Source organism: Haliotis rufescens, unplaced genomic scaffold (genome assembly GCF_023055435.1).
Source record: "Haliotis rufescens isolate VD_foot unplaced genomic scaffold, xgHalRufe1.0.p SCAF_1, whole genome shotgun sequence".
Lineage (NCBI taxonomy): Eukaryota > Metazoa > Mollusca > Gastropoda > Lepetellida > Haliotidae > Haliotis > Haliotis rufescens.
Genome location: NW_025963779.1, coordinates 3,220,586 through 3,246,556, shown reverse-complemented (window position 1 = coordinate 3,246,556; position 25,971 = coordinate 3,220,586). Strand labels below are relative to the sequence as shown.

At 42.4% G+C, this 25,971-nt stretch overlaps 1 protein-coding gene across 1 annotated transcript; it reads left to right on the top strand.

Moving 5' to 3' along the window:
• The first annotated feature begins 759 nt into the window (after positions 1-759).
• Positions 760-25,768, top strand: LOC124147017 (aldehyde dehydrogenase, mitochondrial-like). The gene is made up of 14 exons (XM_046517613.2): positions 760-920; positions 2,672-2,776; positions 4,869-5,009; positions 5,295-5,374; positions 9,002-9,051; positions 9,847-9,908; positions 10,706-10,834; positions 11,734-11,847; positions 17,809-17,911; positions 18,523-18,704; positions 19,918-20,082; positions 22,085-22,242; positions 23,231-23,345; positions 24,966-25,768. Exons 1-14 carry the CDS (start codon positions 771-773, stop codon positions 24,996-24,998), a joined length of 1,587 nt encoding a protein of 528 aa, XP_046373569.2. The 5' UTR covers positions 760-770; the 3' UTR covers positions 24,999-25,768.
• The last annotated feature ends 203 nt before the right edge of the window (positions 25,769-25,971 follow it).

The following is a 25,971-nucleotide window of genomic DNA, read 5'->3' as shown; positions in this document are numbered from 1 at the left end:
TTTACGGCATTAATTTCAAATTGGCGACAACGCTTCGAAAAATATTTTGACAAGTTCTAAATAAAAAAAATTGAAACCTGAACAAAAGAACATTCTGGAATGGCTAATTGATGGTCTAGGCTGTATGGATTCAGCCTCGGCAAGCCTCGGATTTTTTCCCCTTTTATCAACTCGTGTTGATATATTTGATATCAAAAGACACGAGGGTGAGATTCTCTATATAACAATAAAAATGTAAAAAAACTCGCAAAAAAATCATAGACGAGGCCTTTGATTTTTTTTGCGAGTTTTTAATTTTTTTATTGTTATAATTAGTTACATGGCCCTGTGGATGCCGTCCTTATGATTTTATGATGTCAATAAATAATTTCTTGCTGTCACGAAATTAATTCTTGATATCTCTAATTATATTTTATGATATCAAAGAACAATTATTGACAGCGTAAAATATTTATTGATTGAGAAAAAAAAAATCGATTTAAAGATATTTCTAACAAATTTCAATATTTGTTTTGTGTGTTTACTTTCAATTCACGATCACCTGTGAAATTCATAGGGAGAAATTAACCCGTGGGTACACCATTTGAGAATATACAGGTCCCCAGCAAATTCTTACAACCCCCCAACGCTCATGCTTTCTCATGTTTATCAAATATTATCAAAGTGTATCAATTCAGTGTCTGGGTCAGATTGAAACTAAGGCCAATCAGACACAGCACAATTTTAGGTCATGCCGTATTATGTGCTTATCTCAAGTCACGTGATCGCACATGCACCCAGGCTGTCGACCAGTCAAGATGTCTGCTGTAGTTCAGCGTCTGTTGAAAGCCCGAACTGTGTTCAACGCTCTGAAACAACACAGAGCATGCATGTCAGCGGCACCAGACCCCATCAGACAACCGGATATTAAATATGCTAAGGTAAGCTGACATTTGAAATCACATCTGTTCTGTAATTAAAGTAATTGCGCTCGGTAACTTCATGCAACCCCATTGCTTTTGGTGCAGCTGTGAGTAACCATGTTAACAGTTTGTTTCCTCATACGTTTTCAGACGGCTAAATTACTTGCGCATTAAAATTGTTCTGTGATTATTACCAGTTTTTAGTGAGTGATGTGTTTTACAGTTGTTTTTGTGATTAACGAGAAAATTACAAATGTTTCTTACGCGTCCGGAACGACTCGGGGATATATTTAGCAGGGAATAGACATGGGAAGTCGATATTTCACTGTGACCTAGTTATGCTATGTTTAATAGATACATAAAACCAGGTAACGTTACTAGAAAGTAAATAATTTGGTTTTTGTTTGGCTTGCACTGGGCCTAAACCCACGTTTGGTTCCGCAGAGACCATATAGATTCCTCTGATATTAAATAAGCCTTATAGGGTGCCGAAAGTATAGGGTGCCTTGATAAGAGAAAAATGTTGTGTCATCGGATGTACAATCGTTGCATGCACTGATGCATTTACAAGTTGAAGGCTGCAATCGTACACATGTTTACAGGTCGTTTAGCTCTGCTCAGCTTGGGTCGTAGGTACCGTACAACCTTGAATAAAAGCTGGTCATTTGTTAATTCAGGGAGTTCTTTTGAGTTATTTTTTTAGAGTCAGTCCAAAGAATGTGTTCTTTTGCAATTTCAGTTTTGTTTGTTTGTTGTTTAACTAAGACCGCCATCGTTTAGCTGGAATATTGCTGAGTTTGGCGTTGAACAAGAAACAAACAAAACAAAAAGTTTTAGTCACTACAAAATTAAAAGTACTTGTAGCAATCTAGATGTGGTAAAGAAAACAACATAGAAATCTACTGAGAGAATTTCTACTGTAATGCTGCACTTTCATTGCCTTGTGAGTAAAGCATTATGATGTAAAACAACAACAGTTCAGCAGGACCCGTGAATATCCGGGGTAGAATAGGTCTTCAGCAACCCATGCTTGCCGTGAAAAGCGACTATGCACGTTGTAAGAGGCGACTATAACGGGATCACTGGGTCTGACTCGCTTACTTGGTTAAAGCATGTCATTGTATCCCAATTGTGTGGATCGATGCTCATGATGTCAATCACTGCATGGATTGTCTGGTTCAGCCTTGATTATTTACAGACCGCCGTCATATAGCTGGAATATTGCTGAGTGCGACATTAAACAACAAACAAGATAAAATGTTTGAGCAGATACAGCCATACGTAGTTTTAACGCTGATGTCAGTGTTTGTTTAATTCAGATCGTAAACTGTAACAATGGATTCAATATCTTCTCTAACTCCAAAGACTTCACATTATATTTTGTCATGGTAGAATGGAGATAAATATTTTGTATTTTTAGTGTACAGCAATGTTACTTGTAGATCAAACTACTAAGTTTTATGTTTGAAACCTCACGCTCTGTGTTTAATTCTAAATTCAGTTTAGCGCAGTTCAATATAATTATTAACCTAGCTATACATTGGAAAACAGTGTGTTTATCTCCTAATTCTTCCATGAATTTGGAAAATACTCAATTCTGATTGGTCAATCATAACTCTCAATTCAAAATAACCACCTGATTGAACAACTTCTTTGATGACTGATTACTGGGGAAGCTAATATTTATAGAAAAGTGCTTCTTATTCCATCCTTGTTGGTAGACTGTTAAATTTGAGGTACACTGAATACAATCACACATCTCTTTCCAGCTGTTCATTAACAATGAGTTTGTGGATGCGGCCAGTGGGAGAACCTTCCAGACCATCAACCCAGCCACAGGAGAGGCCATTTGTGACGTTGCTGAGGGGGACAAGGTGAGACTGCCTTATGATTTGGCAACACCTCAGCTGTTAAATTAAGCATTGTCCTTGCTCCAGTTGGATTTTATTTTCTATTTGGAGATCTTTATGTTTTTAAAAAAGTCCAGTGTCCCCACTGGCTTCCATTTGAAATTGCCAATCTGAGTGGACTGGCAACTAAAACTATTACGGTAATTTTTTTGCCAGTTCACAGGGACTGACAGTCACATGAATTACCGGTCCAAGCCAATTTTACCAGTAAAAAACTGGTAATTACCAGTAAGTGGGAACAGTGATAAGATAACTTTACTTGTGTGTCAAAATGTTGGTCTAATCATTGACATGCATTCAGTGTTAGATATGATGGCAGGTTCTTGTGTTTTTTTCTGCTGTAGAATCTGAATGGAGTATCCTTCTGTAACTGTTTTTTTTTTTTTTTGCTGACTCGACATTGTGCATTTGAATGACTCCAATTTGTCAACTACTTGCACAGGGGTAAATGTCAGAGACCTGCATCACTTTGGGCTTTCCTCCCACATTAATATGACATGCCGTGATATTTATGACTGCAATACTGTTTCTTGTCAGTCATCCCATTGGACAGTCGAAGTTGGCAAAAAGTCGGGCTGATGTGACCATAATTGGTTGTCCTCAAATTTTTGTTTAGTGGTAGTGAGAACTTAGATCTGATTTTAATGAGATTGTATAAAAATAAGTGCCTCAAAATGTTTAATAAAACCATGTATCCAGTTAATTTTGCTACAAGACCACTGGACCTTTGCCCTAAGTGTGACCTTATTTTGGTGTTGGTTTATACAGATAGTATGTGTCAAGGTGAAATATTTGTTAAGTCATGGACTGCCACCATGATCTAGTGGTAGAGTGTCCGGCCGGCTGGTCGGCTATCTCAGTTGGCTAGCACTATAAAATTGACATCAGTCCGCGCACACACGCAGCAATGTTCCACCTGAATGACAGCGGTCTGTAAATAATCAAATGATCGACATCATGAGCATCGATCCATGTAATTGGGATACAAGGACATGGATCAATCACTTCAACGAGACTGACCACCTGATAACGGTAGTCCTTCCTTTACGACAAGCATAGTCGCCTTTTACGGCAAGCATGGGTTGCTGAAGACCTATTCTTCACGGGTCTCACCTGTTATGTCATGCCCTCAGTGAATGCTAAGCAGGGACATACCCAAGGCCACCACTATGATAAAGCAGTAACCTGAGCTGGACTAATATGCTAATGGGCACTGACTGCAGGGTTTTACACCGCACACAAATGTTGAGATTGGACATAGAAAAAGAATATGCTGCGTCTGAGGGAATCACAGTGATATCCATTGTACCTACAGCATCAAGAGCAGTTATATGGTTCTGTCATTTCATCCATCAATCATGACCACTGTACACATGATCATTGATTCATTCCAGGCTGTGAAGTACTTATCAAAACTTACAGTACATGACAGTATTTAATTACTTTACAGAACCCTCATATTGCCAGCAGAGACCATAACATAGAGGGACGGACCTCCCCATCAGTTTCTCTTTAGCCATCAGTGCTATGGTCTGGCATGTAACTGATACACCCTTTTTAGTGTTGTTTGTTTATTTCATTGTTGTCTAAATACACAAATTCAGAAGTACCTTAGTCGTATTTACACTATCATCATGGTGTTTAGGCCCACATCAAGCAAGAGAAGCCAAAGAAAATTTAAGGACCGATGAGAGGAAAACATTTGTATGAAAGCATGCAAAAATTAAAAGTTGTGGTGTAATTATTACGGAAAAAAGCTCAGATTTAGTCACATTTCTGGAGTCAAAATCAGAAATTTCGTGACAATGATGTCTGCAGTGAACATGTAATATTGCTGAGTGAACTGACCATGCTTGTCTTAATAGGCAACTAAGTGGATCGGTTGAGACTTGATGATTTGGCTGACTGCCTTATTGTGACCCAATGGTTTGTCTGGTCCAGACTGGATTATAGGCCGACCACCATGATGAGGCTGTGTAATGTTCTCTCACTCCACAAATTAGCCTAGATTCTGTTTGAGGACTGCGTACATACAACCACACTTTCTTGAACACAGGCTGATGTGGATAGAGCAGTAAATGCAGCAAGGGAGGCGTTTCGTCTCGGTTCCCCCTGGCGACGACTGGATGCATCAGAAAGAGGACGCTTGTTGAACCGTCTTGCCGATCTCATCGAGAGAGATGCTGGATACATCGCGGTTGGTGACATACCTACTTGATTATTTACACTGGGACTTATAAATAAACTTGAAGTTGTTATAACCATCAAAGATAAATCAAGTCTGTATTTCGATATATATGACCATATTGCTTTGAGGTGCAAAGGGTTGCATCATCAAACAATATGTTATTAATGAAGGTTTCTGCTTAGTAATTAGTAAAACTAAGAATTTAACTTTTTAGAGATAATGTGTTAATGATGTCATCGTAGGAGATTTGATGTTGCTTTTTGGAAGTTTTATTATGTCCGCCTGTCTTGGCAGTCCCTGGAGACGCTCGACAACGGAAAGCCGTACCAAGTGGCCTTTGCAGCTGACCTTCAGCTTGTACAGAAGTGCTACAGGTAGGATCCATTTTATAAGCTGAGCCAAAGACATTGTTGACCGCCTCCATGGTCACACACACACACAGACATGCACGCATGTTGCTATATAAATGCAATAATCTTGGACGCGACATTAAACCCCATTTTAGCACACCTCACCAAACACATTGTTGTGATTATGAATAGGGAAGGCGGGCAGACAGGCAGGCAGAATTCTTTGGAGTTTATTATGCAAACCCTTCAGGGGACTAGATTCAGGTTATAATATGTATCTTGAAGTAGTGTTTGGTTTATCACAAACAGTGTGTACTTAATTGAACATAAGTTTGGCACCTTAAGTTAGGTGAATTTGGTTTTCAAAACAGCTTTACATTTTGGGCTTGTATCTCTAAATGCCAGCATCAGAAAACAAAACCCTTTGTCCAAGCACCCTGCCTAGACTAACATATAGTCTATGGAATCTTATATTCCACAATACACTTCTCTCCTCTGAACCAATACTATTTCTGATGCTGATGTGGAATAGAGCTGGCTAGAGCTGGCTAGACTTGCATATCTAGATTAGTTTTGTTTTCATGAAATAAATATGTTCCCCATTCATGGTGCTCCTGACTAACTTCTTGACTAGTATGCAAGCAGGGTTAGAAATTGGCACTAGTCCTATATAGTCCTTGCCAAACTGCCCAATGGTAAAGGTATCATAAGGACTAGTAGAAAATTGCCATTTTTAAAGGTTTTGCTATATGTTATCAACTTATCATTATAAAGACTAGTGGACGAAAAACTGTTAGTTTCTAACGCTGGCAAGTAATCTTTATGAGCACATTTTCTTGCATATAATACACATTTTTTGCTGAAATGCAGTTGTGCAGGAGGGAGGGTGTGACATACATGCCGACATTGAAATTTGACGTAGTTTTCAAAGCAAAAACATAACCCTGAACATGTTCCCACTGGGAAGAGACTGTGGGCATATCTCAGCAGGTCACCCTGACTCAGGGCAAGTTACAGCAGCACTGACAACACCTGAATTGCCACGATCTGACATGACCTGGGTCATGGTCATCATTTGTAAACAGTCGCTTTGTTTCCCATTATGTGATCACGTGTCACAAAGGTAAAACATATTGATATGATTCCTATTTCACACACAACAATATACATTACACATAAAAACAGATGAAGTGTTCGATTTACTTTTATTTATTGGAAAATTCTATATTTATAGATGCAAATTTCAAAATACAAAACTTATTTTCATGGTTATAAAAAGGAAGCTTTTTCACAATACCAATTGAAAAAGATATTGCTTTCAGGACAGATAATCAGCAGAAGTTCTATGAAGCTTGGGTGCGGCGTCATAAACATTTCGAAAATGAGGAGCAACTTTCATTTTAAGTTTGGTTTTATAATTAAGACATAAATATTAGAGACTGTGTACTTTCCAGCACTGCAAATGATATATAAGCTTTAATAGTTTATGCATGCATACTTGATATACCGTATTCGACATAATAAGCGCCCAGGGCGCTCTCAAAATTAGAAATAGGGAGCTCTTATTAGAATATTATCTTGGTGAAAAACAACAGAGTTGAAAGATCGTAAATTTCGTGGTTCATGCTGACAGCCTGAAATGTTTTTATACGACAGATATGTTTTTCCAGAATTTAATTTCACATAATTAAGGATGCATATAACACATGTATTATGCAAGAATAAATACGTCTTGTGTACATTGATCAATCAGAAGGGGTGCTAATTGGGATGGTTCACTAGCCAATATATTAGCAAATATCGCAATGGGCGCTTATTAGAGCGAGGCGCTTATTACGTTGAATACGGTATGCAGTATATTTGTATTACTAGCGTGAATGTGTGAGTGAGAAGTATGTGACTGAGGATGTACTGATAAGTTGTGATATATGTCACAGGCTCTCTGCCACCCTGGGCGGAAGCCCATGGTATGTAACAGGTACTTCTTTATATAGACAATAAAAGAAAAAAACATTCAAAAACAACAACAAAAAACAATACATATTACATCATTCAAGTAATGATTACAGGTGTGGGAAATGCTATTACAATTGTCAGTCTCCTTGTCTAGTGAAATGTTTTTGCAAAAGTTGTAGTTTCATTAATGTTTGAACTAAGTTTGTTCTTTCCCAGTCCATCTCGGACATCGTTGTGTTGTTTTACTCAGCAGTCAAGTGCCCAGGGTGCTTAGTGGCAAGTATGGTAAATGTTTCGGATTTGAAGGTTTTGTAGAGTATGTAATTTGTAACAACAACGTGATCATAGGGGTATGGAATATTCAGTAACAGCCCCGTATCTGAAAACAGATAAAGCTTATCTATTGATGTAAGTACATCTCTGGGAAGATAAATCATACTGAAATCTGTCATGGCTGACTTCCTTCAGTAACTGTAGGAATGGCCATTGTCTGTGGAGGGTTCACCGATGGAGCGAGGCTATTGACGGGCGTTTGTGGGCAGGCTAACCCCTTTCATACTGTTATCTCCATTATCTCCTATAGAGCCCATAACAACATAGGTTGTCTCAGGGTCAGTCTCCTGACAAAACATACTGTGACAGGTCAATGCAGCGTCACTCATCAATTTGTCATACCCCTTGATATTGAACATACCCTGACATAAACTATCGCCAGTACCCACGGGGCATAAAGTAGGTCCCCAGTACCCACGGGGCATAAACTAGGTTCCCCAGTACCCACGGGCATAAACTAGGTTCCCCAGTACCCACGGGGCATAAACTAGGTTCCCCAGTACCCACGGGGCATAAACTAGGTTCCCCAGTACCCACGGGGCATAAACTAGGGTCCCCAGTACCCACGGGGCATAAACTAGGTTCCCCAGTACCCCGGGGCATAAACTGGACCCCAAGTCCCCACAGGGCATAAACTAGGTCCCCAAGTCCCCACAGGGCATAAACTAGGTCCCCAGTACCCACAGGGCATAAACTAGGTCCTCAGTACCCACGGGGCATAAACTAGGTTCCCCAGTACCCACGGGGCATAAACTAGGTCCCCAGTACCCACGGGGCATAAACTAGGTTCCCCAGTACCCACAGGGCATAAACTAGGTTCCCCAGTACCCATGGGCATAAACTAGGTTCCCCAGTACCCACAGAGCATAAACTAGGTCCCCAGTACCCACGGGGCATAAACTAGGTTCCCCAGTACCCCGGGGCATAAACTGGACCCCAAGTCCCCACGGGGCATAAACTAGGTCGCCAGCACCACTTCGGCATAAACAAGGTCACCCAGAACCCCCGGGGCATAAACTAGGTTGCGAGGCCCCCTCCCCAGTACCCACGGGGCATAAACTAGGTCGCCAGTACCCCGGGGCATCAACTTGGTCACCAGTACCCCTGGGGCATCAACTAGGTCGCCAGTACCCCTGGGGCATCAACTAGGTCACCAGTACCCCTGGGGCATCAACTAGGTCGCTAGTTCCCCCTGGGCTTAAACTAGGTCGCCAGTCCCCCCTGGGCATCAACTTGGTCCTTAGTTGTGAGTACCCCACTGTTTGCAGTTTTAACACTTGGCATGATTGGAGACTACCTATTACACAAATATCACGACATCAATCTAATGTTGTCCGTTGTATAACGATGCCGTTGTTGCAGGTACTATGCAGGATGGGCCAACAAGTACCACGGGAAAACTATTCCTATTGGTGAGTATATATGCAGGTGGAACGTTAACAAGATTTACAAAATTATTTTTATTAATGGTATGCGACGGTAACAGTGTGTGAAACTCAGAGCCTTAAGGGCCAGCACATTTAAAAAAAATGAAGACTCAGTGAAAAAAACTGTAGGTCCAAACATATTAGCTGAAGCAGGGAGACGTACTCTTGCAGTATAAATAAAAAAAACACAACCAGTCAACCAGAAGCTTTTACTCCTATCACACCAAGTTCAAGGAGACTCAGCGGTGATAGATGAAGCCTACATTTATCAGGAAATTATCAGCTTGTAAAACATCTTTGCGACTACATGTCATGCACATTTTAAAAGGTCTAATCCTACTGTTGATGAATATGAAAGTTATGTTTCTCACATTATTTAAAACATGCTTAATAAATATTTGCTGAAATAAACTACAGGCAGTAAGGGCCTGCTGGAATTTAGAACTATCAGCCCGAGAACAAATCTTTCAGCCTTGGGCCTATTTCAAACACTGGATGGTAAAATGAAATAACTCATGGTTGTGCAGTAATCCAGGCCTTTATTTCCTTGGTAAAGTGGGCAGTCGGGGAGCCGAGTGGTTAAAGCGTTCGTTCGTCGCGCCGAAGACCCAGGTTTGATTCCGGACATGGGTACGATGTGTGAAGCCCATTTCTGGTGTCCCCCGCCGTCATATTGCTGGAATAATGCTAAACATGCTAAAAGCGGCGTTAACCCATACTCACTCACTCACCTTGGTAAAGTAGGTTACTGTGATTGACATATAATTGTTTGATTGCCAGATGGTGATTTCTTCACCTACACCCGGCATGAGCCTGTTGGAGTTTGTGGGCAGATCATTCCGGTGAGTAGCAGCCAGAACCTGGCCTTATCTATCTGGGTTGTTCCACATATCAATCAGCAGGTTTTCACTCCCTTGCCCTACCTTTTCCTCATCCCTTCACAAGTGGTTGTATCATGGCCTGATGATGCATACTTCAAACATGTTAGGCTTTTTTTACACGACTCACAAATGTTGATATTGGACGCAGAAGAAGAATATACTGTGTCCCATGGGGCTCGCAAGAATATACATTGTGACTACAGCGCATCAAGACCAGTTTTGGATGTCAGTCATTTCATCCATCAATCATGACCACTGTCAACATGATCGTTGATTCATTCCAGGTTTTGAAGTAATTATCACAACTTACAGTACACCTCATCATATCATTGCTTTACAGAATCCTCATATTGCCAGCAAGGACACTTAAAATAAATTACTTGGGTCCCCTTGACCCCTGCTTTTGTAAGTCAAGGTAAAGCCCTGTTAAACATATATATATATATATATACACACACAGCGGAAAGTACCACTTCAACAGCCACCCATTTTGTGTGTGTGTGTGTGTGTGTGTGTGTGTGTGTGTGTGTGTGTGTGTGTGTGTGTGTGTGTGTGTGTGTGTGTGTGTGTGTGTGTGTGTGTGTGTGTGTGTGTGTGTGTGTGTGTGTGTTGACATATCATGGGTGTCTGTTGAAGTGGTACTTCCCGCTGTTGCTAAGGCTAATTACATTTGGTGACTGTTGGGTGTCTGTTGAAGTGGAACTTCCTGCTGTTGCGAAGGCTAATTACATTTGGTGACTGTTGGGTGTCTGTTGCAGTGGAACTTCCCACTGTTGATGCAGGCCTGGAAGCTGGGCCCGGCACTGGCGATGGGCAACGTTGTGGTGATGAAGACAGCTGAGCAGACCCCTCTATCAGCACTGTATGTGGCTCAGCTGGCTAAAGAGGTAGGGATGCTCATTCACAGGCTCTATTTCAACTTTCAAGATCTGTGAACGTATTTACAAAACACCATATCAATGAATATACACATGATTTAAAGAAGTGTATTGGTACATTTGATCAACTCACTATCAAGAGTTGCATCCCTTTGTCATGACAGCATCCTATGGTCAATGGTTTGAATCCCAGGTTTGCCCTGATTATGATTTCTGGTTTGTCAGCACCACAACTGTGCTTGTGGATTTCATCAAAATTGTTTGTCTAAGACCTGCATCACTTGTGCTTTCCTCTCATATGAATAAAATACTGTTCAAATGGGTGTTTCGGCCTGTGAAGATCCGGGGTAAAATAGGTCTTCAGCAACCCATGCTTGGGCGACTGCTTGTCGTAAGAAGTGAATAACGGGATCGGGTGTTGAGGCTCACTGACTTGGTTGATGCATGTCATCGCAGCCCAATTGCGTGTATTGATGCTCATGCACGATTACTTACAGACCGCCGTCATATAGCTGGAATATTGCTGAGTGCGGCGTTAAACAACAAACAAACAAACAAACTCATTCAATCACTGCAGTGTTCTGTAGATTGTATTCTGCCTGTGTTAATGGCGATGAACTCAAGGAGGTGTCCAAGGTAGAAAGGTGCCCAGTCACGTGACAAGATTGGGGTCGGCTGGTCGGGCTTTGTCTTGACTATTGCATGGCATTGTACTCCGATGATCAATGCTTATGCTTTCAGTCATTGGTTTGCCTGGTCATGAGTAGATTATTACTGGCCAAATTGAGTTGGTTGTTGCATTAAACAACATTCATTCATTTATTCATGAGGATCACAAAATGTCAACACAAATAAACACACGTTTGACAGTGTAATTATATGTCAACATATATTCTTGTATCGTGTAGGCGGGCTTCCCTCCGGGGGTGATCAACATTGTCTCTGGGTTTGGTCCGACTGCGGGAGCAGCCATTGCAGAGCACATGGATGTTGACAAAGTTGCCTTCACTGGGTCTACAGAGGTGAGCAGATGGAAACGGCGTAACTATGGCAACATTTTCTGAGGATTGTAATGATTCTGTAATCATGATGCATCAACTTACACAGTGTGTATGAAGGAGAAACCCTTGAAGATAGAATAGGTCTTCAGCAACCCATGCTTGGCGTAAAAGGTGACTATGCTTGTTGTAAGGGGCAACTAACAGGATCGGGTGGTCAGGCTCCCTGACTTGGTTGATGCATGTCATCGTGTCCCAATTGCGTGCATTGATGCTCATAATATCAATCACTGGATTGTCTGGTCCAGACTCATTTATTTACAGACCGCCGTCATATAGCTGGAATCTTGCTGAGTGTGGTGTTAAACAACAAACAGAAAATTGTGAAAGAGAAGACACTTTGTGATGTCAAATATTTCCTGTGTTGGTGAATGACAGGATAAGATTTACAGTTTATACTATATTTCCCCCTTAACAACTTCTAGACTTAATCTTTGTAAGTGGCCCATACTAAGCTCTCAGCGGCACACGACACTGCTTGTTTTCGTGTGTATATTTTCAGGGTACACACACAGTTGTGTAGAAGGGGTGCATAATATACATGCACGTGTTGAGTTTTGATGTCTTACCCAAAGTGAACATATTACTGCTGGCGTGTTAACGCTGGGATTGGTGTGTCAACAAACTCATTGTGAATGGTTTTAATAAATGTACCCCCTTCGTCAATTTCCTAAGCACCCAGGATGCTTATTGTGGCGAATATGGTACACACAAATAGGAATGAAATAAATGTAAACCCAAATAGCATGATTTCAAATGGGTTTCGTGCTTCTCATAGGATCTGAACTAAATGCCCAGATTTATTGAGTATAGATTTGTTAAGGATAGATTTGTCAAGGATAGTTTTGTCAAGGATAAATTTGTCAAGGATAGACTTGTCAAGGATAGACTTGTCAAGGATAGATTTGTCAAGGATAGATTTGTCAAGGATAGACTTGTAAAGGATAGATTTGACAAGGATAGACTTGTTAAGGATAGACTTGTCAAGGATAGATTTGACAAGGATAGACTTGTCAAGGATAGATTTGACAAGGATAGACTTGTTAAGGATAGACTTGTCAAGGATAGATTTGTCAAGGATAGATTTGACAAGGATAGACTTGTTAAGGATAGATTTGTCAAGGATAGACTTGACAAGGATAGATTTGTCAAGGATAGACTTGTCAAGGATAGATTTGTCAAGGATAGTTTTGCTGTTTGTTTCTTGTGTCTAGCGCCGGTGAATGTTTAACAAAGTTGTAATTGTGGTATTAAACTGTTGTATGTCAGTATTTACATTACCTCAAGAATGAAAGAAGATTTTGATTACCTTTAAGAAAATGTACAACTTTAAGGATAACAAATTCTGGTTTATTGCATATTTCTTACATGGTTATCAAGCTACTACTTTTATTAATTACTATTCTTTAATCCTGTAGATAACCATTTTCTTGCCTTTCACAAAAATATGTATGGTGTCTTTTAAGACCTTTCCACAATAAACATGCTAAACAAACGCGTTGGCAGCAAAGATCGTCGACAATAACAAAAAGCGCTCTAGTTGTGTGTGGTTATGTTGTGTCTGCCTAACTGGGTCAAGGATGTGGTGAACAAAAGTATCCAATGGCATTGAGCCAAAAAATCAAGTACTGAAGTACTTAATTGCACCAGATTTGGAGGCGGGGGGGGGGGGGGGGGATTTCAGTGGCTCGTGTTATATGTTGAGATGCATTACAGGAATGTGGCTGTGGCTTGGTCATACATAGTTGTTGGCTTGTACAGCTCTGCAGTGGAATGTTGAAACTTGAAACACCCTCAACATAGTCTTCTAGGACCTGCTAGGGTGTCTGCCAGCTGACATACTTACTCTAGCAAGAGTTTTTTAGTTTTAAGAGACAATTTGAAAATAAAAACCTGAAAAGCTTAGGTTTCAATCTAAGAGTTGTCGATTGTTTTGTCACAGCTGATTAACAAGAAAAATAATAGGTTGAACTAGGTATATAAGTAGCTCACAACTAGATTTAAGTATGATAATTGAGTTTTTGTTGAATTTGTTCTGTACCAACATTCAATCACTTCGGGCTTTCCTCCCACATTAATCTGTCTCCCCTTGATAAACATGGAATATTGTTCAAAGCAGCATTAGATCACTCACTCACTCACTCACTCACTCACTCACTCACTCACTCACTCACTCACTCACTCACTCACTCACTCACTCACTCACTCACTCACTCACTCACTGTTCAAACATTTATAGTAATGCTGTCATTGATATGAACAATGTAGTCCTGACCTCCATGACAAATTCAGTACAAACCTTCCTATAGAAATACATGGGTGCTTGTTTGGAGTCTGTTTTGTAGTTGTGCAAATGGTAAACATTAAGTTAGTTTATTTTGTAAGAATTCATATCCATGCTTTTTAAATCTTTACATTCATCTGATTCACACACTACATGTCTCCCAATGCATCCACGTTGAATATCTGTGTGCACTCACAGTACAGAACAGCGAACCTAGTACTGCATGGATCACTGCTCTTGTGTGTCTGCTGACGTAATGCCATGATTACATAGAGCAATGTCTTTTCACTGTTGTTATCTTTGCACCAAAGAACCAGGTGCAACAGCACAAGGCTGTTAGTAATGTCCCAGATAATGTGGTCTGATATTAGTACTTCAACTGAGTAATCGCCATGCACATGGCCCACTGTATGGTTGGGATAGGAAGAAATCATCTTCAGCTTTGCATTTTATCACCTAAAACCCTCAATCCGTAAACTTTCTTATCACAAGCTGGAACAAGTAATTGATTATTTAGTTTTGTAGATGTGACCAGTTGAATAACTAGTATCGTAGGCAGTTTGGCAGAGTATAGGTTTTAACAGGGAGTGTATATATATGTCTTATATATTCCCTGAGTTAAATAAGTTAAAAATATATAGATAAATATTCACAGCGCTGCCCAATACAAATTATAACAGCAGCTGGGCTATTATTACTATGGCCAACAGCTCGGAGTCATATGCAGGTCAGTGGCTCGAATGGCTGGGTGGCCATTGTGGATGAGGTGCGGGATACTGCAGGCTGACCAGAGAGGTATCGTAGTCGATACGTGGCAGCTGGTCAGTGATTTCACTGGTTAAAATTAGAATACTTTCTGTTACTCGGGACTTGACCTTCGGACAGCGGATAGGCAGGTTGGCTCTCTGACGCCTCTGATATGCTGCCTGGCCATGTCTGTCCCATTACCACAATCGTGATTATACAGAATTATTATATCACAAATAAAGTGTTGTGGACCCATGAATGGACTCCTGTGTTTGAAGAAGGACAGATATCCCAAACCTAACAGCCCGGGATACTAGTCTAAATTCACTTTCAACAAAATTAGTAATGTATTTCAGTTTTGTGTATTTGTATAACTTGGTTCAAACTATTGTAATGATTCGGCCCAAATTGTAATGGTAGGCACCTCTGATACAGTGTTAGAAGCCAGATGTTGGTGTCTCCTGTTGAAACCCAACTCACTCTCTCTCACTCACTTTAGCCTAAGAAACTGATACTCTACATAAAGAAGTCAATGGAATAGGAATGTGTAGCTCTGTCCTTTGTCTAGGCTGCATATGCATGCTCTATATGTCAGGTGATCTCGTGTTTGAGGGTCGTCTCTTGTTTGAGCCAAGGTGTCCTCTTGTTTAGAAGATAGGGTGTCCTCTTGTTTATGTGTTAGGGTGTCCTCTTGTTTATGAGTCAGGGTGTCCTCTTGTTTATGAGCTAAGGGCATCAGAGCGCTGGACAAACCTGCATTCAAATGTAAAACATATTTAGATTTTCCAAAGTTAATTCAAAGGTTCATTGAGTCGACGTAATCAAGTGTGAGCTGGTCGGCAGATTGCACTAATTCACTGTTGTGTGCAGCAACCATTCAGGGTACCACTCTGGTGATATTGACAGCTTGAAAGAACCTTAGTTGTCAGGGAATGGATACATCATGATTTTGGTTTGTTTGTTTGTTGTTTAACACCTTTTATGGCAAGCATGGGTTGCTGAAGACCTATGATACTTTGACATAAGTGACATGCCTCGTAACAAGTCAAGGATGATGTTATTTCACTTACTGTGTCAATACATAGTGTATGTTATGTCACTATTGCCATAGCAAGAACATTCAGGGGTGTTCAATTAGTCTGCCAGACTTGCCCTTCCTGTGAAAATAAAGTGCTTGGCAATTGGGAAAATAAAATTTAGTTCCCTTCAGGCAAGTATGAAAGTTGATGTTATTAACTTTAAAACTTTAAAACTAATAGTACCTGATTAGGTTTTTTTTATGTCCAATTAACTGTGGCTTCAGTTAAGTAAAGTTTGTTGTTAAAATTAAATTTTCTTTCATGTCTCTGATTTAGAAGGGCAAGTTGTAAAATAGGCTGGGCAAGTAGAAAACTTTGGTATTTTAACACGTCATGATCACTGATTAGTTGACCTCAAACGATGACTCTTAAGACAGTTCTCACAAATTTAGAAACTTGCTAATATACCAGACTGCTTAACTTAGGATTCTTTTCTGTTTTTTTTATGTATTGCAAAAGCACCAATGAAAAGAACTTGTTATTTATATATTATTCCTGTACAACCATTGTATAAGATTTAAGTTTTTCCGATTATTGCATTCATCACTGGTAAAGGAGGGTGGGAATGCTTGTGCAAGAATGATTTTCCAGTGAATATCGTGATGCTTGTCAACAATCTCATGTTATAATATCGTCATCACTCAGTTTACAATCACATCATTAGTGATGAATTCCTCATAGCCTTAATTTGTTATTACTGCTATTGACGCCTTGAAAAGAACTTTAGTGGATAGATAATGGATATATATATCATAAATGCCATACATTGACTCGCTGCAAGTCATATTTATTGTAGTTTGACTACTATATGTCAACATAAAGTTTTTGATATTGTGAGCATGGGAGCATTGACGGTGATTGGTCAAATTGTTCCATACAACAAAATATCCGTCAATAGCGATCAGCTCTACCAAAGTGCTATTGCTTATTAATTTATTTCAAATATATATGGTAAAGCTGAACTAAAAGAACATGATATTGGAATAAATTATTCCTGATAAAATCATAGTTTCAGATACTATTATCCTCCTATCATTGTATCAAAATTCTTTAAAGTTATATTGGGGGGTAATTTTTAACCAAATCACCGGTATATTCCGAGAAACATGTGTCCAGCTGATTGCTACTTCCGGGTTAGTTTACGAGAAAATACACATGGTAATCTTAATCTCTCCACATAAAACAATGCCTATCAGAACAGGAAATACAATTTAATTGGTAAATCATCATGTCTAGTGTGGGTTTTTTTATCCCAAAATTTTAAATTTGTCTTGGCCAAGTTTAATTGTTATGATCTGTTCGTTTCCTTGAATTAGCTGAAGGCATACAATGTGATTTATGTTTCTGTGGAAGACATACACGTTTTAATTGCAAATGTAGGGATTGTGTATGTGCTGGTGATGTGCTTCCTTCCGATTCGCTTTATAGACAGGGTATATAAATTAGCATCGATTTTGAAGGCTTGTACAGGTGGGTCGTCATATACTTGGGGTCGCTTTATAGATGGTGATATACAGTATGTCGATCAACACGGTTGATTTGTCTCTACTGGAGTTTTGGGGATTTGCTATACGTCATAAATTGGGGTCTTTTGGGTCCAAGGGGGAGTTAACATCAGTTTGCTATACGTCATAAATTGGGGTCTTTTGGGCCCAAGGGGGAGTTAAAGTCAGTTTGCTATTCCGTCAGAACAGTGATTCACATGATTTTATATATAAGTGTATAGAGATGCATTTGGGAGTTTGTTCCCTACATCCATGTTATTAATGAATGTGTTCTGCAGCAATTGTTGACATGACCCTTATCTTCCGCCAGGTTGGGAAACTGATCCCACAGATGGCGGGACGCTCCAACCTGAAGAGAGTGACCCTCGAACTTGGCGGCAAGTCTCCAAACATCATCCTAGCTGATGCTAATAGTGAGTTGTGTCCCTTTGATGTTGAAGAGCACGTTTAAATAACATATGCCAAGTTTCAGTAACTAAATGATAGGGGCTCCAGGGCTCAGTTGTCAAAGTGCCAGTATTCCCTGTGCAGAGTTGTGTCCCTTAGTTGATGCCAGATTCACCGTACCCATGGTGATAAACCTGCGCTAGAGTTGGAGTGTTGCTGATTGCAGCGTAAACCATTAACTGACTCCTTAATAAGGATTCAGAGTGTGAATGACATAATCTTGTAGGGCTGGCTATCAATATAGATCTTAGAGATCGATCAATTATCAATAGGCGTATATATAGGAGAAGTAACTTTGAGCAAATACACACATATAAAGTCCAGAAGAAATCAACATATCACTGGTGAGTAGTGGCATATTTATGCATGGATTACTTTGTGGACATTTAAGATTTACAAAAACAGTTGCTTTCCGTCTCTGGCAGTTGATATGATTGACAATAACAAGTCTGTTTCAGTAAATTTATCCATAACACAATTTTCTTATCAATGATCATAATATTCCTTCCCAACAACATTAATTCCAGTTATCAATCTTTTTTGCCATCCCTATAATCTTGCATCTCCCTGTGTTCAGTGGCAGAGGCAGTCGAGCAGGCCCACTTCAGCCTTTTCTTCAACCAGGGTCAGTGCTGCTGTGCAGGGACAAGGACGTTTGTGGAAGAGAAGGTGTACGATGAGTTCGTGGAACGCAGTGTGGAGCGGGCCAAAAACAGAACTGTTGGCAACCCCTTCGATAATGTGGAACAGGGACCTCAGGTAAACCCCTTTGATAATGTGGAACAGGGACCTCAGGTAAACCCCTTCGATAATGTGGAACAGGGACCTCAGGTAAACCCCTTCGATAATGTGGAACAGGGACCTCAGGTAAACCCCTTCGATAATGTGGAACAGGGACCTCAGGTAAACCCCTTCGATAATGTGGAACAGGGACCTCAGGTAAACCCCTTCGATAATGTGGAACAGGGACCTCAGGTAAACCCCTTTGATAATGTGGAACAGGGACCTCAGGTAAACCCCTTCGATAATTTGGAACAGGGACCTCAGGTAAACCCCTTTGATAATGTGGAACAGGGACCTCAGGTAAACCCCTACGATAATGTGGAACAGGGACCTCAGGTAAACCCCTTCGATAATGTGGAACAAGGACTTCAGTGCTAGCATGTCCTGTACGTTCTATAGGAGTAGAGCTAGTCAGCCCTGCTAGCATGTCCTGTATGTTCTACAGGAGTAGAGCCAGTAAGCCCTGCTAGCATGTCCTGTATGTTCTACAGGAGTAGAGCCAGTCAGCCCTGCTAGCATGTCCTGTATGTCCTACAGGAGTAGAGCCAGTCAGCCCTGCTAGCATGTCCTGTATGTCCTACAGGAGTAGAGCCAGTCAGCCCTGCTAGCATGTCCTGTATGTCCTACAGGAGTAGAGCCAGTCAGCCCTGCTAGCATGTCCTGTATGTCCTACAGGAGTAGAGCCAGTCAGCCCTGCTAGCATGTCCTGTATGTCCTACAGGAGTAGAGCCAGTCAGCCCTGCTAGCATGTCCTGTATGTCCTACAGGAGTAGAGCCAGTCAGCCCTGCTAGCATGTCCTGTATGTCCTACAGGAGTAGAGCCAGTCAGCCCTGCTAGCATGTCCTGTATGTCCTACAGGAGTAGAGCCAGTCAGCCCTGCTAGCATGTCCTGTACGTCCTTCAGGAGTAGAGCCAGTCAGCCCTGTTAGCATGTCCTGTATGTCCTACAGGAGTAGAGCCAGTCAGCCCTGCTAGCATGTCCTGTACGTTCTACAGGAGTAGAGCCAGTCAGCCCTGCTAGCATGTCCTGTATGTCCTACAGGAGTAGAGCCAGTCAGCCCTGCTAGCATGTCCTGTATGTCCTACAGGAGTAGAGCCAGTCAGCCCTGCTAGCATGTCCTGTATGTCCTACAGGAGTAGAGCCAGTCAGCCCTGCTAGCATGTCCAGTACATCCGTGATTGTTCCAGGTGGATGAGGAGCAGATGGGGAAGATTCTGAGTCTGATCGACAGCGGAAGGAAGGAGGGAGCCACACTGTGTGTCGGGGGCAACCGGGTCGGAGATCGGGGCTACTTCGTGGAGCCAACCGTCTTCAAGGATGTGAAGGACAACATGAAAATAGCCAGGGAAGAGGTGGGTGTTGTGTGTACATTGTGTGTGGGTGGATGTGTTGGGGAGGGTGGGTGTGTTGGGGAGGGTGGGTGTGTTTAGATGTGTGGATGTGTTGGGGAGGGTGGGTGGATGTGTTGGGGAGGGTAGGTGTGTTGGGGAGGGTAGGTGTGTTGGGGAGGGTAGGTGTGTTGGGGAGGGTAGATGTGTTGGGGAGGGTAGGTGTGTTGGGGAGGGTAGATGTGTTGGGGAGGGAAGGTGGTTGTGTTGGGGAGGGTGGGTGTGTTGGGGAGGGTGGGTGGATGTGTTGGGGAGGGTAGATGTGTTGGGGAGGGAAGGTGGTTGTGTTGGGGAGGGTGGGTGTGTTGGGGAGGGTGGGTGGATGTGTTGGGGAGGGTAGATGTGTTGGGGAGGGTGGGTGTGTTGGGGAGGGAAGGTGGTTGTGTTGGGGAGGGTGGGTGTGTTGGGGAGGGTGGGTGGATGTGTTGGGGAGGGTAGGTGTGTTGGGGAGGGAAGGTGGTTGTGTTGGGGAGGGTAGGTGTGTTGGGGTGGGTGGATGTGTTGGGGAGGGTAGGTGTGTTGGGGAGGGTAGGTGTGTTGGGGAGGGTAGATGTGTTGGGGAGGGTAGGTGTGTTGGGGAGGGTAGATGTGTTGGGGAGGGTGGGTGTGTTGGGGAGGGAAGGTGGTTGTGTTGGGGAGGGTGGGTGTGTTGGGGAGGGTGGGTGGATGTGTTGGGGAGGGTAGATGTGTTGGGGAGGGTAGGTGTGTTGGGGAGGGTGGATGTGTTGGGGAGGGTGGGTGTGTTGGGGAGGGAAGGTGGTTGTGTTGGGGAGGGTGGGTGTGTTGGGATGTGTGGATGTATTGGGGAGGGTGGGTGTGTTGGGGAGGGTGGGTGTGTTGGGATGTGTGCATGTGTTGGGGAGGGTGGGTGTGTTGGGGAGGGTGGGTAGATGTGTTGGGGAGGGTAGGTGTGTTGGGGAGGGTGGGTGGATGTGTTGGGGAGGTTAGATGTGTTGGGGAGGGTAGGTGTGTTGGGGAGGGTGGGTGGATGTGTTGGGGAGGGTGGGTGGATGTGTTGGGGAGGGTAGATGTGTTGGGGAGGGTGGGTGGATGTGTTGGGGAGGGTGGGTGGATGTGTTGGGGAGGGTGGATGTGTTGGGGAGGGTAGATGTGTTGGGGAGGGTGGGTGGATGTGTTGGGGAGGGTAGGTGTGTTGGGGAGGGTGGGTGGATGTGTTGGGGAGGGTAGATGTGTTGGGGAGGGTAGGTGTGTTGGGGAGGGTGGGTGGATGTGTTGGGGAGGGAGGGTGGGTGTGTTGGGGAGGGTGGGTGGATGTGTTGGGGAGGGTAGATGTGTTGGGGAGGGTGGGTGTGTTGGGGAGGGTGGGTGTGTTGGGGAGGGAAGGTGGTTGTGTTGGGGAGGGTGGGTGTGTTGGGGAGGGTGGGTGTGTTGGGGAGGGTGGGTGTGTTGGGGAGGGAAGGTGGTTGTGTTTGGGAGGGTGGGTGTGTTGGGGAGGGTGGGTGTGTTGGGGAGGGTGGGTGTGTTGGGATGTGTGCATGTGTTGGGGAGGGTGGGTGTGTTGGGGAGGGTGGGTGGATGTGTTGGGGAGGGTAGGTGTGTTGGGGAGGGAGGGTGGGTGTGTTGGGATGTGTTGATGTGTTTGGGAGGGTGGATGTGTGGATGTGTTGGGAAGGGTTGGTGGATGTGTTGGGGAGACCCTTAGGGTGTTTGGGGGAACATTTTGAAGGAGGGGCGCTTTGTCAACGTGTGTTGGGGGTAGTTGCAATGTTAAGGTCTGGTGTGCTTATAGTTTTTCATTTGTCAACATTACTGGCCAGATTGATCAAGTGGGATCCTTTACTTTGATCACATCACATGGTGCATCCTTTAATCTAATATGTGCTCTACCAGTCTATATATGTTCTCATGTTCTTCAATCACAAATGGTTAGTTACAGTGATTCTCCTAACTTGTCAAATACAGTATGTGGTTCATGCTATGTTATGTATTCCCTGGTGGCGGCTAGATCTTCGGACCAGTGATGCAGATCCTGAAGTTCAAGAACGTGGATGAGCTGATCGAGCGTGCCAACGACTCGGAGTATGGTCTGGCTGCTGGTGTCATGTCCCAGGACATCGACCGGGTCATGTACATCGCCAACAGTCTGAGAGCTGGAACTGTGTGGTAAGGGCGTGGACTGTGAGTGAGTGAGTGAGTGAACGGGAACGGGAACATAGTCCACAGTATTACAACTAAATCATAACAGCCTGTGAATTATTGAGTGTGCCATCTGGACCATTTCTATTTGAAGAACCTACATAGATGAACATGGATGTATGGACACAGGACGAACTTCTCCATGCCATGACAAGACGTTGGTAAATGGTTAAACTGGAGGAATTCCCTTTCATTGGAATTCTCCACTTTAGGAATTCATCTTCTATGATAAGAATTTGAAATTTGAATATCTATGAAATGACAGTATTTGTTGCATGTATTTTCCAGCTTATAGTCTTGTAAAGCCTGGGCCCTGTGCGACGAAGCAGTGGTTGCGCTATGTTTGTTGTAAATCTATGTTAAAGTGTGGGCGTTACAATCATCGTAGTGCAAAGATCTCTTTATGGCACGGGGCCGAGACTGTTTGGTAGGTTTGAATTGAGTGAGTGAGTTGGGTTTAACGACGCTTTTAACAGTATTCCAGTTATATCACGGCGTGTCAGCTTCGAGGAAAGCCCAAAGTGATGCAGGTCTCAGACGTTTACCAGTTTGGTGAAACCCACGAGCACATTTATGGTGCTGACAAACCTAGAAACATAATCAGGGGGAACCAGGATACGAACCCACAATCATAGGTTTCTGGCGTGCCAAAGGGACGTAACTCAGCACAGCGAATCGCGGCGCCTTTGACAACTAGGCCACCCGTAGGTTTGAAATTCAAAAAGGTTTCTTGTTTGCTTCTTCAATAATCAGTATGAATACTTGTCCATGTGGGAAGTGTTAGTTCTTCCGGTCTGTTTTCAGTTTATGCCATATTATTTTGTGGTGAACAGGCAAGTTTGCATTCAGGGCAATAAAGAAATAGTGCTTTTATAATATAGTTTACTGTCTAATCGTCATAGCTATTCTTTGTTGGAATATTCACGTAACAGTAAATTTTTTGTTGTTCACTTAGGGTCAACTGCTTTGACGTGTTTGATGCTGGGGCACCGTTTGGTGGGTACAAGATGTCCGGCAATGGCCGTGAACTCGGGGAATACAGTCTTGAACTCTACACGGAGGTGAAAACAGTAAGTCACAGTTCTGGTGTTGCATTCAACAGTTAATAACACGTCATGGTCAAGAGAAGACTACGCTATCCTATAAACTAGTCCAAGGTACACTCACTTGATGTTTTGGGTGCAATTAGCAACAAGGGTGGATCAAGCATTTATGAAAGGGAGGGGCCAAAATTTCAAAATTTCAAAATCCTCTCTCAGATAATTGTACTGCCTACAGCATACTCCATTTGGTTTTCAAAAGAGGGGAGTGGGAGTGCAGACCCTGTGGTTACCCCCCTCTGGATCCACATATGAATAGACAGTCTGGTCCCAGTTGCCCAAAAACTTAACACCAACTAACCACCAGTCCAAGGAAAGTTAGTGTTAATTTAGGTATCTCATTATGGAAATAGGGTCTGTGGTGGTAGCTCTCCCTACACTATAGTCATTTAGTCACTGCATGGTGAAGGGGGAGTCATTTGGCCATGAACTATTCAATTAATTGAAGTCAGCAAAGTTAGTTTGATAACAATACCCCTTGTTGCTACTGCATGGTCAAGGGGAGATAATTCTGTGGTGTTACCAGAGCAATGATTGTCATGTTTGACACTGTTTGTTTGTTTGCTTGATGTTTAACACCGCACTCAGCGCTGTTCCAGCTATATGACGGTGGTATGTCAATAATCAAATCTTGACCAGACAATCCAGTGATTTACATGAGCATTGATCTGCTAAATTGGGATACGATGACATGCATCAACCAGTGAGTCAGCGGGCCTGTCCACCGATCCCGTTAGTTGCCTCTTATGACAAGCATAGTCGCGTTTTACGGCAAGCATGGGTTGCTGAAGACCTATTCCACCCCCGATCTTCACTGGTCTGACACTGTTTGAATCAGGATTCTATTTATAACAGTCTGCAACTTTAGCCACTCGTCCAAGGACTAGTAAAATTCAGTTAGGTTTTGTAAGGGTAGCTAATACTAGTTGATATTATGACACTACAATGTACTAAACTGATGCTATATGGGGAAATTGACTTAAAAGAATATGTGAATAGGTATGTTGCGTCAGATGCTTTGTTCTCATTACCCTCATGTGGATGGTGAAGCTCCATGGTCAAAGGGAGATAATTCTGTCGTCATACAAGGCTCCAGCTGATGTGTACAACTAGAACAGCCTCAGACCACCACCGACCCGTGAAGATTCGGGGGTAGAATAGGTCTTCAGCAACCCATGCTTGCCGTAAAAGGTGACTCTGCTTGTCGTAAAAGGCGACTAACGGGATCGGGTGGTCAGGCTCGCTGACTTGGTTGATGCATGTCAATGATCCCAATTGCATGGATCGATGCTCATGGTATTAATCACTGGATTGTCCGGTCCAGACTCGATTATTTACAGACCGCCTTCATATAGCCGGAATATTGCTGAGTGCGGCGTTAAACAACAAAGCAACCAATCAGACCACCAGCTGTAACGAGCCCACATGGAGAGTCTGAGGACGTCCAATAGATGGATATTATCCACAAAAATATATATATTTTTTTATATTTTAAAAAAAATTTGGCAGCTGCTGCCTTCTGCCTGCAGCTTTGCGTTCATTATTGCTGAGTGTGTCCAGTGTCTGTGATTGTATCCTTGTCTGTTTTAGGTCACCATGAAACTGCTGCAGAAGAACTCCTAAAGGTCTGAGATGAAGCCGAGTACCTCAACTGAACCATTAACACAGCACCATTAATTTGTAGAATGGAATATGCAGGACATTGTTACAGAGCATCTCACCTTACACCACAGGGGTTCAAGTTGAAATCATTTCACTATCATTACAATATATTTTGTATTGTCATTTAACTGAATATCAAATGCATGGTATTTCTTTTGTGAAAAATATATTTGTTACTGGGTATTTTTGCCTGATTTAGCGAAGGCCTGTAGTCTTGATGGTCTTCTTGTTAAAACAGTTTCAGATGTACAGTGAATCTTTGATAACAGTTTTGCTCGTATCGTATCTTGCATTTATGTTACTAATCATGTGATGTCTTCAATTTCTTTTTGACACTGGTGAGGATCCAAGGAAGTCCCAGATTTATGATATACATGTATGTTATGTTATGTTATGTTATGCGACACAAGGATAAGACTGTGTTGAGAGAGAGCATTCAGTATTCACATGTCACTGTCCACAGATACCGGACCAGTAACTGATATCATGGTTTGAGAAAATCTAGACATCAAGAAACTTGAAGGGTGAAGTTTTGGGGGGGGGGTCGGTTCAGGTATTTTATGCAGTAATCAGGTACTGGTTTAGTGGTCTACAGTGTAATGTGATAGCCTCAGGTAGTGCTACCTTAATTAATGGTTCTATACTTTTTTTACCATATTGTTAATAAATGAAACATTGCTGCAATGTGTTCACTGTATATGCAATAAAATCTAATACTTATCTTACAATCATATGTTTGTTTGTTCGTTTGTTTGTTGTGGTGGCATGTGGGCAGTGCACAGGTCACAAGTCAGGTGACGTTATGCAACATCGGTCATAGAGAGTCCTTGGATGGGTTACCATGTTCGACAGCCTGACTCCAGAGAGTGTCTAGGGCTTCGGTCCTGCCCCACACTGAAGCACATCTAGCGCATGTGGGGTCTCCTTAGGCAAG